This window comes from Pelodiscus sinensis, chromosome 9 (assembly GCF_049634645.1).
Source record: "Pelodiscus sinensis isolate JC-2024 chromosome 9, ASM4963464v1, whole genome shotgun sequence".
Lineage (NCBI taxonomy): Eukaryota > Metazoa > Chordata > Testudines > Trionychidae > Pelodiscus > Pelodiscus sinensis.
The window spans coordinates 2098002-2110417 of record NC_134719.1 but is presented as its reverse complement, the minus strand read 5'-3'; the positions used below and the strand labels follow the sequence as shown (position 1 = coordinate 2110417).

Sequence of the window (12416 nt, the reverse complement as noted above, 5' to 3'; positions counted from 1 at the left end):
CAATCCCCCCCCCCCCGGCTCCACCGCCCAGCCCCGTCGCCCCCTGTCCCGCAAGGTCCCATGGTCCCGTCCGAGCCCCCCCCCCCCGCCAGTTCCAGCTTCCCAACCCCCCGCCAACGGCCCCTTCGCCTCATCCGGTCACTGACCCGGGGGCCTCGCGCCACTGCCCGGCCCGCAACCCGGGTGCGCGCGGGGCCCCCGTTACCTTGCTCTTCACCTCCCCGCGCGGGGCCCGGGGGTCCGGCTCGCTGCGGCCGCCCGGCGCGGGGGCCGCTCTCCGGAGGGGCGGCGGGGGCGCCGTCTTCTCCCCCCGGGGGCGGCCCTTCTTCATGGCGGCGGCTCCTCAGCGGCGGCGCGGGGGGCCCCGGGGCGCGCAGCCCGCCATGGCCGGGGTGAGCCGGCGACGCCTCCCCGCGCGCGCGGCGGAGGGACCGAGGCGGCGGCGGCGGCGGCGGCTGCCTCCCTCCTGTCAGACCGGCCGCGGCGCCCAACGAGCGCGCGCGGGGGGCGGCAAGCAGCGGCGAACCCCGCCCCTTCCCCTGCTCTCGCGAGAGGCCGGCGTAGCGTCAGCAGCAACGGCCGCTCCGCGGGCGCTCCCTGGGGTGCACTGAGCATGCGCGCTGGAACGGAGCATGCTCAGTAAGAGCTGCTGTGGCGGCTGCCCGGCCTCTGCTCGCACGTGGGTTCGAACGCTGCTCCCGGCTCTGGGCAAGTGTGAAAAAGGTGCAAGGGGGGGCAAGGCGCGGCGGGGGGATGGGCAGGGAGCTGGGTCAGGTCATGTGCGGGTGTGGGGGGCACGAGCTGGGGTCTGGTTGCAGGGACACAGCCAGCCCCTATGCGGGGTTTTCCAGCCGACTGACTCTCCTGGGCTCCTTGTTGCGCCACCACGGCGCTTCAAAGGGGCAGCGCTGCATGGAGCCCGGGCTCAAATGGGGACTCTAGCTGATCCTGGGCTCCATGCAGGGAGGGGAGGCATCAAAGGGGAGGTGCATGCAATTAATTGTGATTAAATTCTTTAATCGCTTGAGAGCCCTACCTCTCTGAAACCTCTCTGAAAGCTCCCCTAGCCTCATATGCTTCCGTCCGCTAGTATGTAGAATGGAGAATAGAAAGTCCAAGGTAAGAGCCACATTTTGGGGATCAAAAAGTAGGGAAGCATTGCCTGATGGGGAAATCCCTGCTCCAGATGCTACTGAATCCCCACCTACACCCACCCTGAAAAGTAATTATAAGAACAATCCTAGTAAAAAGTCCTTTACTGGTGTCCAAAATACTGAAGCTGCTGAATTATAGTGTGAGGTCCTTCTAAGGCAGTAATGGAGAACCAAGGGCCCGCGGGCTGTGATGTTTAAGGCTCCTCCTTGCAGGTGGCTGAGCCAATGCTAGTGGCCCAGCCATGGGGCGGGGGGAGAGAGCCGAAACTTGCTGCCCCCATTGTGGCTGGAGCACCAGCACCACCGGTTTGCCCACTGTGCAGGGGGGAAGAGCACCTCTGAGCTTCATGGGCTTGATCCAGGTCAGCTATAGGTTGTATCCAGCCGATGGGTGATGTCTGGCCGAGGGAGGATGTGATTCTGTGAACAGCAGTGCAGGGAAGCTCTACCCCACTATCACCATGTTCACTTGCAGGCTACACCCCAGTCATTCCCACTGGCCTGGAATTGCGGCCAATGGGAGCGTGGGGGGGGGGGGCAGATGCTTGCAAGCGGAGGGCCACGTGGAGCCACCTGTACTACCTCCTTAGTTGTGCTAGGTAGTTGTCCCAGTCCCCTGCCCCTTCCTGCCCACAACATGTACCCTTAGGCCCCTCCCTCACCACCCCAGCCACTCCTGTACCCCAGCTCCCACCCCTCTCCTACACTCCCAGCCCCTGCACCACCAGCCTGCTCCAGTTCCGTTCATTCTGCCTAGACTCCACACCCCCGCCATAGCCTGCTCCCCGGCAGCCTCCTCTCACACATTGATCTCCTTATTGTTGGCCCCACCCCAGACCTTAGGGGAGTCCCACAAAATCTCAGCTCCCAGAAGAGTTAATGTGGGCCTGGTGGGAAGCCCTGAGCCTTGGCCCCCTCCCATGTGTGGAGCATGAGTGAAGTGAAATGAGTGTCTCCCTCCCCGCCTTTTTCTGCTTCTGAAGAGGGGGCCACATCTGTGAGGGTTTTTCTCGTCAAAGTGGGACTAAGGGGTCAGTGAGGGGTTGTGTGGGGGGGGGGTTGTGATGTGGGGTTTTGTTTGTTTTTTCTTCTCACTTGTGTGTGGCTCCTGACCCAAATAAGATTCCCCACTCCAATGCTAGGGGCTATAGGGTCAGGAGAGGATACTCATTGTTTACTAAGGCACCTAACCTGCAATGGCCAAAAATACTGTACCATACTACAACTTCAGTTTCCGCTTTGCAAACAGGGACAGCTAACAGAGAGTTTCGTGAGGGAGTTCTCCGGGTGAAAGAGGAGCAATTATGGGACCCTTGCGGTAAGTGGCTGTCTGTAGTGTGTGATTTAAATAAAAACCCTATCAATGATCTAATTATCTGTAGGAGAGAATGCAGGTAGAAGCCCAGCAGCAGAGTGGGGGCTCTCCTGTTTATTGCACGCAATGTAGCATGTATGATTACTTCTCCTGTGGACAGGTGGTGTATGTGTGCATTTGATGCAAGGAGCTCCTGGCCCTCTGAGACTGCATACGGGCTGTGAAAGCCAGGATGGCTGAATTGGAGGAGCTAAGGGAGGCCAAGAGGTTCACAAATGAGGCTTTCCGGGACACTGTAGAACTGTCCCACTTCCGGTCAGACAGCCCCTGTGCTGTTAAGGAGGATGAAAGGCTCAGGGATGGAGAACAGTCAACTGGAGCAGAAGGAAACTCTTCACTTCCTTGTGCTAAACTGTAGTGCAGGGTTGTACTTTGTTTAGATAAATGATCTGGAGAAAGGGGTAATCAGTGAGGTGGCAACATTTGCCGATGATACCAAACTGCTCAAGATAGTTAAGACCAAAGCAGACTGTGAAGAGCTTCAAAAAGGTCTCACCAAACTAAAGGATAGGGCAACAAAATAGCAAATGAAATTTAATGTTGATAAATGTAAAGTAATGCACGTTGTAAAACATAATCCAAACTACACATACAATGTGATGGGGACTAATTTAGCTACAGCTACTCAAGAAAGAAATGTTGGAGTCATTGTGAATAGTTCTCTAAAAACATCCATTTGGTGTGCAGCGGCAGTCAAAAAAGCAAATAGAATGTTAAGGATCATTTAAAAAGGGATAGAGAATAAGACAGAGAATATCTTATTGCCTCTATATAAAACCATGGTACGCCCACATCTTGAATACTGCCTACAGATGTGGTTGCCTCATCTCAAAAAAGATATCTTGGCATTGGAAAAGGTTCAGAAAAAGGCAACAAAAATGATTAGGGGTTTCTCCCTATGAGGAAAAATTAAAAAGACTGGGACTTTTCAGCGTAGAAAAGGGGAGACTAAGGGGGGATATGATAGAGGTCTATAAAATCATGAGTGGTATGGAAAAAGCGAATAAGGAAAAGTTATTTACTTATTCCCACAATATTAGAAATAGGGGTCACCAAATGAAATGAATAGGCAGCAGGTTTAAAACAAAAAAAAGGAAGTGTTTCTTCACGCAGTGCGCAGTCTACCTGTGGAACTCCTTACTAGAGGATGTCGTGAAGATGAGGATTTCAACAAGGTTCAAAAAAGAGCTGGATAGATTCATGGAGGTTAGGTCCATCAATGGCTATTAGCCAGGATGGGTAGGAATGGTGTCCCTACCCTCTGTTTGTCTGGAGATGGGTGACAGGGGCGGGATCACGTGAGGATTCCCTGTTGTGTTCTCTCCCTACCTCTGGAGCATCTGGTATTGGCCACTGTTGGCCGACGGGACACTGTGCTAGATGGACCTTTGGTCTGACCCAGTGTGGCCATTTTTATGTTCTTAACTTCCTACACATTTCATGTACCCAGGTACTTACAGCCATCCTGGCTAAGTGTATGAATAAACAGGTGGGGGGCAGGGGCTTGCGGGGCAGGAGAGCCAGCAGCCAGCAGGGTTGCTACGAGCTCTGGCAGGCAAGAGGAGCCCAGCAGAGAGGCTGCCCCCCACCTCATTACCTACCAGCTCTGTGTTCTTGGGGAACCAGGGCATAGTTACATACTTGGGGAGCTGAGGTGTGATATTCATGGTGAATACCCCAGCCCCCTGTTTGAAGCAAAGCCAAAGCAATGAAAAGGCAGAGGAAGGCACGCCTAAACCCTTCTGGACAAGTGGTTTCAAAGGGGCAGCACCGTGGAGCCCGGGTCAGTTGGGGACTCCCCAGCTGATCCCATATTCTGCTGAAATGGGGAGTTCCCCACTGACGCCGGGCTCCATGGCTTTGAAATGCACCAGCTTCATCTTCCCACTCGGAGGGCATGTGTGGGGTGGGGGACAGTGAAAAAAGCGCTGACCTTCCCCGCCAGACCCATGTGCTGCCGTTCCCCCAGCGCGGTGGCGGGAGCATCAGCACATGGAGCCACTTGCTCTGCCTCTCTCCACGAGCCAGATATGGCGGGGAAGGTCGGGGCTTTTTTCACACACACAGCCTGCACGCTGTCCGAGCAGGAGGCTGGAGCAGCAGCACAGGCTCCCTGTTGCGTGGGAGAGATGGGGGCGGGGCTGAGATCGAGTCACGGACCACCTGGACTGCACTTTGAGAACCACCGATTTAGCCTTTCCTTGCTTACGTGCCTGCAATGTGCACCATACACCTCCCAGCTGACCTTTTACTCGAATAAGGATTGATACTTCCTGTGTGCACTGAACTCTGTGAACAAAACTCAGGTAAACCTTTTGAGGAAACAAGTGCAAATGTTTTGGCATCTCTACGGAGTGACGTCTCTCCTCAAGGAATGAGTAAATCAGTCAGACTGAATCTGCGTCGCTTTGCTGCCAAGCTTTCTTTGGAAGGCAAGGCATTCTGTTCTTAATGTTATAATGAGACACTGTAATGGAATGTCCAGCCTCTGACTGATGGTCCTGATGTCAGTACACTGGTATTATGTGGAGTGCTAACCCTCACCTCCCATGGGTTTGAAATTATAAAACACCATTTTATTTGAATCATTCGAAAGTTCCCCTTTGTGGTCTTTGTGATTGGTGCAACAAACATACTTGACAGTGGCATGAGGAATGGAGTATCAGTATTACTCAAAAAAAACTTCCATGAGCTTGTACGTGTCTCAGGTAGGTTTGGCAGTGTATCCAGTTAGCAGAAGCAGCAATAGTCACAAAAGGGGTCCCAAATTTCTGTTTAAAAAAAAAAATCTAGTTCTAGCCATGCACTGAAATTCAACCCTTGTACTCCAAGCATTACAACCCGTACTGTGCATCGATATTGCTGATATATGCATATACCTTATAATTACTCAATGCATTCACACACAACAGCTTGTAGCTTCAGTGCAACACTGTTTCATTATGATAATCCTCCCTTCCTCCACCCAAGCCCTGACAGAAGCCGTGGGGTGGCAGGGAAGCCCCCATGCCCAACTCTTTCTCCAGCAGAAGCAGTGGGTGATGCAGAAGAAACCCCAACCCCCCGCTCCTGGCCCCCTAATGCCCAGCAACCAGGCCACTGATGCAGCTCTGTTACTGGAGGAGCTCACTCACTGGGACAGACCCATGGCTGCAACACAGGGTCCCAGTCACAGTCCCAAGGAAGGGGTGGGGCTGTGTATCGTGAGTCAGCAGTACCCTCCCCTGGAAATGGTTGGGCAGGGTCCTAAAACTTGATCTGACACAGGACCCCCAGAAGCCTTAATTGGCCTCTGTTCTCTGTCTTCTCTGGTTAACAGAGGGGCAATCATTCCATTCCACCAAAGGAAGAAAGGTTGTCGTCCTGCAGACCAGGAAAGAAGCCCTACAGCTCTTTCATTTGTTTCATAACCGTCCATATGGTGGACATCTAGGAAGAATCAAAACGAGAACTTCACCAACATCAAGATTCTGTTGGCCGGGGTGACAAACGACATTGTCGATTGGGTATGTTAATGAATGAAACGGAGCCCTGAGGAATGCTAGTTACAATTTAAAGACAAATTTGAAATGGATAAAAGACATATTTGCTGTGCACATGTGAACTCTAGACGCTGGCAATTCTGTTACCAAAACCAAATGTTAATTTCACCATATTATTCCATCCCCACTCAGTTGCACGGTGTCCGGATTGCCAGAAAATGGGAACAGAATTAAATCTGGATACCACCTCGAAAAGCATAAAGGTGACTTTTTTTGAATCAGAAACGTGCTTCCTTTTCTCTGAAATCTCATCCTTTCACCTGTCACTTCAGTAGTACTATTGGCAGTGTGTACGTACGCCCTATCGTTGAGACTTGTAATCGTGTTCATACAAGACAGTAAGAAATCTTTGATAGAGTGAACCAAGGGTAATATCTTATCCTCAGGCAATTGCCTTAATGCTATACAATGAGTCCTTGATTTTGCAATGATTACAATGCATGCAATTAGCACAGTATAGTGCAGCAATGACCTCTACTGCTCTGTGCTCTGGCATGGCATACTTATTCTGCTTCCTCCTCGTACTGTCTTTCATAATCCATTCCTGTTCCTCTCTTGTTCCTTTGCTTGCTTGTTTGTTCTTATTTATGTAATGTTGTCTTTATTTCTTCATTTCATTTGTCTCCTGTTTTTAGCAGCGGGCATTACGTTCAGTTGGTGAAGCAGTTATAACCATATTGCATTCTGTACTCTGCTGAAGACATATGACTGGTTTTAGAGCATTTAATAACAGAAACGTAGTACAAGATTTTAACTGGTATGCTCATGTATAGGTCACTCGTGTCTGGGAGCTGTTGGGAATGGATTTGATAGTCCCATTACCAATAACAAAGGCTGGATATCAGTATAAAATGACAGCCATAGATTATCTTTTCAAGATGGGTGGAAGCCTATCCATTTTGAAATCAGGCAGCATATGAGGTGGCATGCATCATGTAGAAAATGATTGTGCGCTGTGGATGCCCATGGTGGATACTGATAGATCTCAGTCCTGAATTCAATAATAAGATGATGACTGCTTATTTTATGAGGTTACTTTTACTATGTTTTCAACCTCAGTGTTAGGTAACAAATAGGTGACAGAGTACATGGGTTTCAATGCTTTAGTAATTTTTGGTGGAAGACACATTGCTGTTTCAACTATTTGAGGACAGTCAGCATACCTTTTGTGAAAAACTGCTCTTGGTCACCCCATCACAGTTGCTGTAACATTCTATTGCGTGTCTTCATATCTTCCCAAAACCCTGTAGCAAAATGTTTCAGATGCAAATATGAAAAGACAGGATATTTTTGTAGCCTATTAGACTTAAAAGTACTAGCATGTGGATGAAGGAATATTCTTTAGGAAAAATCTTGTATGTAAGCTTACGGTGCAACTTCTTTTGTTTCAGTTCTACCTGTTTGCCAATAATGAGGAATAGAACATTGTTTCAGCAGCCCGTAATAAATCCATCCAGAGGTAAGGGCATGTGTGGCAGTATTACAGCAAAAGCGACGAGGTGTATTACAGCAATGAAGGCAAGTACAATGCACCATGCAAGAAAATGCAACTCACTTGAAATTCTTGATAATCAGTTTATGTTGAAAGTTTCTGATTATGTATTACACATTATTAATTGTGTATGATTGGTCTTGGTCAAGACTGCATGTGTGCTCATTTTTCACAAACGAATCTGTTCTCATGTTTTACAGAGCATTAAAGAACACGGTTAATGATGAGCAGAATAATTGGGATGAATTCCTTGACAGCATTTTATTTTCTGTGTGGACTACCATGCATTCAACAACAAAATGTACACCCTTTGGACTAATGTATAATGATGACTCAATGTTTCCAGATGAATCATAGAATCATAGAACTGGAAGAGACCCTAGAAGGCCATCAAGTCCAGCCCTCTGCCCAAGGCAGGACCAATCCCAATGAAGTCCCACATGAGTACACAGTAGGTGTATGCACATCGCTTTCATACACATCTGGTATTCTGTGAGTCTTCATTTTAAAAATACAAGCTCTCCTACATTTATTTACCAAGGTACCAGCTATAAATGAACTCGGTGAAGAGTTCTGCAAAGAGTACAGCAGAAATATGGAAGCTAGATGGATGCTGATGTTGCATTGGCTCTTGGTAATATTGAGACAGCACAAGGAAAAACAACAAAAACAGTATACCTAAAGAAACACTGTCTAAATATGGGGAAGTAACACATAGTGTGGGGGACTGTGTTCTCCTCCTGGATGCAAGGAAGACTGCCAAATAAAACCCATCAGGGACCATACAAAATTAACACTGTGGAGGGTAAAAGAGTAAAATTGGAAAGTTTCTCCAGGAAACCTTTAGCAACCACGTATAGCATCTCTCATCTAAAACCATTTAAAGAGCCTCCCGCAGCAGCTTCTGAAACTATATCAAAGAAATCCATTGAAACAGAAATTGCTGTTGGTGACACTGAACCAAAACCACTCTCAGAAGATATTGGAAAACTGGATGACGATGTATCTACAAGTCTTATGACAAAACAGTAACAACTAAGGAGGTCCTAGCAATGGAACAACAGGAGAGTGTAGTGCAAGATATTTCCAGCAGTGATACAAGTGGTGATGACCAGGGTTTCACAAACGGCGGCAAAAAGAGCCACATTGTGCATGCGCATGCTGCAAATGAACAGGGCACGCGGCTGAAATCTACTCACCATGGGCGAGTAGATTGTATAGTTTGTCGAGCCCTGGTGATGACAGTGTTGATGGCATCGTGGTAGGGGAAGACACAGACTGGATTTGGAAAGGTAACTGGTTACCACCCCTTTCATAAGAAACATTTTTAAACATAGGTCCATTTCTTTCTTAAGTATGGTAAAAGTTTTCATGTAAGAAGTAGCATCATTCACAGTAGTAAAACAGAGGAAAGCCAGCTGTAGCACCGTGCGTGTAATATGTGTTCCCTTTTTTTATTAGTGTAAATTGCAGTTATCCCCAAACAGACACAGACCTGAGGCCAAAGTGAGGAAAACAACTTGGATGGCTCTTCATTTTATTGTCTGAAACCAAGGAAATGGATGACTGATGAGGTATGGAGAAATTCCAGTACACGCTGTATGGTAACTGTATTGATTCATGAAATATTACTTAATTTGTTGCCTTTTTGTCATCCTGTGCTGTTGGATATTGGGCTGTATTACCGAGAAAGCAGGCCGAAAGGTTGGCTACTTACTGTGATGGCACATGAAAGCCTCAGTTGTACCAATAGGTAAACAATCACTAGACTACTTGGCAACACATTTACATTCCAACAGCCTTTACATATCAATACAAACCTGAAATTTCGGAAGTTCAGTGTATGTAACGTTGCCGCACGTGTACTGAAATGTGCTTGGTGCATATCTGACATACAGTCCTTGGTCTGTTGAAGACCATATTAGTTTTGCAGAACAGTTCAGATGGAACCATGATTTAAACACAAACACAAGTATGTACACAGGTTAGTCAGTTTTGCACAGTTTGTAAGAGAGAGCACAAAGAGTCATGTAAAAGGAAAAAGGATGGTCATCAATCTTACATATTGTAGCTGAAATAGTAAGGATCCCTTGCACATCTATCTGTATAACCTGTGGTATGTTCTTTATGTGCCTTAATAACTTGGTTGTCAGCAGGTTACACGCAGTCTCGTCAGTAGTTTCTACTGTCATTCTGTCAGGCAGAGCCGCACAAATGAAGTTGACAAAGGTAAAGGCTACAAAGTGTTCCTACCCAACATGAGCAAAACATGTTCATTCACTTGGTTTCATACAGTGTGAAACAACACATATGTGGAATGAGAAATAGTAACCCTGTAATGAAATTTGGAAATAAAGTATGATGTATATTTCATGGTTTGCTACACTGGAAATTAATTGGCATTGGAACAAAAAGATAGAAATGCATTGACTGGATTCCTGCAATACGATATATGTATTATTGGCTCCTTATAACACACCAGGTCATTGGGTTCTTGTGATAAGATGTTTTCTCTTGCACATTGGGATCTGGGGCACTACATGGGGTATTACATATCAGATTTGGAACATAGCTGTGAAGCTAGCAATGATCCAATTTCTGGTACTGAGGATTTTCAGTGAGTTGGGTACATGCAAAGGACAGTGGAATTTTACCCTCACTGTTGACTTTCTGAGAAGTGAGGTTTTTACAACATGCCACATGGGAAGACTGTGTATGTATCTTGCTACTATGACGTGCAAGAGTATGGTCTGTAGTGTTTAATGGTGGAATTCACATCATGCTTTTGTTTTGTGTGATATGACGAAGGGGAATATTAAGGGGCTCTTTTGATCAACAATTATGAAATTGTTGCAATTACCAATGAAATTTATACATCCATTTACATCTATAGATAGCACTGCTGAAAACATCAGAATTGATCCCTTGTGGAATGAGATGAAATATGAAAGAACATGCCTGAGGAATTGGAGTGATTTTTTTTTCACATACTTCTTTTTATAGTGTACATGGAGTGTTACTGTGAAAATGTTTTCAAGAAATTTAATAATAGCGATGCTAATGTATTCCTGGTAACTACAAAGAATAACGGGGAAGACAAGGATTTACACCGGATGTGCTTAGTAATGTAAATTGCTCTAACTTGTGTGATTGAACCTGGCTAACCACTCATGGTATATGGACACAAAAGAGTAGCATGAACGGGAAGCTGTTGGTAACACAGGGCACAGCTGATAAGGTGATATATGGTTATACGTGAGACAATAATCAAAGCAAGTGTGTTTCTAGAAGCAGTGAGTCATTGCAGTCCGTGGTGACAGAACGAGGGAAAGGATTTCTAAACATGTACAGAAACGGAAAACAAAAATTCAAAATCCATTTATATCTGGCAGCAGGAGTAGGTGGGCATTTGGGAGATCACGCCACTTCTTAAAACCTCAAGAAGGAGCACCGGTGAAAGTAAGGGGGTGCACTGAGCTGAGGCAAAAGCCAGCCGGTAGCTGTTAAAAAATGGCAGGGCCCCAGGTTCTGCTAGGATAGTACCTATAAGAAATTTAAGTTCCTTTCACCCATGAGAAGGAGCCATATTTGAGGAACCCAACGGAGTCCAGAGTGACTGAGGGAAAGCCAAGCCTAAGGAATCCAGTAAAGTCCATTGGCATGTTCAATGTCAGGAAAGCCATAATCTAAGAGCCCTGTGTAGCACACACATAATTATATATTTTCATCTTCTGTATACAATCTACTATGAGTAGTCTCTTATTTTTGTAACTTGTATGGACATCATTTTTTGGGTGGGTGGAACTTGGAAAAGTACTACCGTATTTTCCGGCGTATAAGGCGACTGGGCGTATAAGACGGCCACCTAATTTTCTAGTTAAAAGAAACATGACTACCCCCCCCTTAAGAGGCCAACCGGCAGCGCCCCTCCGCCTCCCCGGCTTTGCTCCCGGTGTCCCTGGTCTGCTGGAGACGGTCCCCAGCAGACCAGGGGCACCGGGAGCAAAGCCGCAGCCGTGGCTGGGTCCCGTGCCTCTGAGGCTTTGCCAGCGCAAAGCCTCAGGGCGCGGGACCCCTCCGCCTCCCCGGCTTTGCTCCCGGTGCCTCTGGTCTGCTGGGGACCGTCTCCAGCAGACCTGGGACACCGGGAGCAAGGCCTCTGAGGACGCCGGCAGCGGGACAGCCGCGGCGCGTCTGGGCTGCCCCGCTGCCCGAGCCCCTCCGCGGCTTTGCTCCGCGTCTTCCTGGCCTGAAGACGAGGGAGACGCAGAGCAGCTTTTCTCGCCCCGGAGTACACGGGCGGCAGGACCGCGAGGTCCCGCAGTGTGTGTCCTCGGGGGCGAGAAAAGCCCCGTTCGTACCTGCAAGTCGGGGACTGCCTGTATACCCGGCGTATAAGACGACCCCCGATTTTTGGGGGATGTTTTTTAGCATAAAAAGTCGTCTTATACGCCGGAAAATACGGTTCCTGTTTTTTAACTCCTGCCAAATAACAATAGGACATAATTGCTCTTGTTTTATTCTTTTATTAGTCTCTCACATGTATGAGTAGATGTTGACGCCCAGTTCTTCTATGGGCAACTCCAAGTATTTTCTAAGAATAAGCAAATCAAGAATATGCAGGAAAAACATTATAGAGGCAAGCAATAGTTGGCCAATCAAATGTTACAGCTATTTAACATTTTTGCCCAGTGTTTCTCTACGGTCAAATTGAAACAGGAAACAAATGAAAATTGGGTTCTTCTGTCTACACGGGAAAAAATGAACCATATAACCTTAACTCCTCCTCTCCTGACTCATTTGACCTAGTCATATTCATACAAGCCTTTAAATACAGCAGTCAAAATTGTGTG

The 12416-nt window shown here is 47.5% G+C and overlaps 1 protein-coding gene and 1 long non-coding RNA gene across 10 annotated transcripts in view; one reads left to right on the top strand and one right to left on the bottom strand.

Annotated features, from left to right (window-relative positions):
• The window catches only part of MAST2 (microtubule associated serine/threonine kinase 2), a 309029-nt gene extending 308547 nt beyond the window's left edge, over positions 1–482 (bottom strand). For all 5 annotated transcript variants that reach the window (XM_075935888.1, XM_075935891.1, XM_075935889.1 and 2 more), the window contains exon 1: positions 206–482. In XM_075935888.1, the coding sequence (XP_075792003.1) occupies positions 206–331 (126 nt within the window). In that variant the 5' untranslated portion in view covers positions 332–482. The remainder of the gene's footprint in view (positions 1–205) is intronic.
• Positions 483–593: 111 nt separating this feature from the next.
• LOC102455706 (uncharacterized) lies at positions 594–11509 on the top strand. Of its 5 annotated transcripts, none has more exons than XR_012905833.1 (7): positions 601–723; positions 2404–2472; positions 5849–6035; positions 6204–6274; positions 7463–7589; positions 7764–9137; positions 10457–11509. It is a non-coding gene; the product is annotated as an uncharacterized LOC102455706 (long non-coding RNA). The 5 variants fall into 5 exon arrangements; XR_012905834.1 differs by lacking the exon at positions 10457–11509 and having other exon boundaries at positions 7764–8855; positions 9025–9936; XR_012905830.1 differs by lacking the exon at positions 10457–11509 and having other exon boundaries at positions 594–723; positions 7764–9936.
• The last annotated feature ends 907 nt before the right edge of the window (positions 11510–12416 follow it).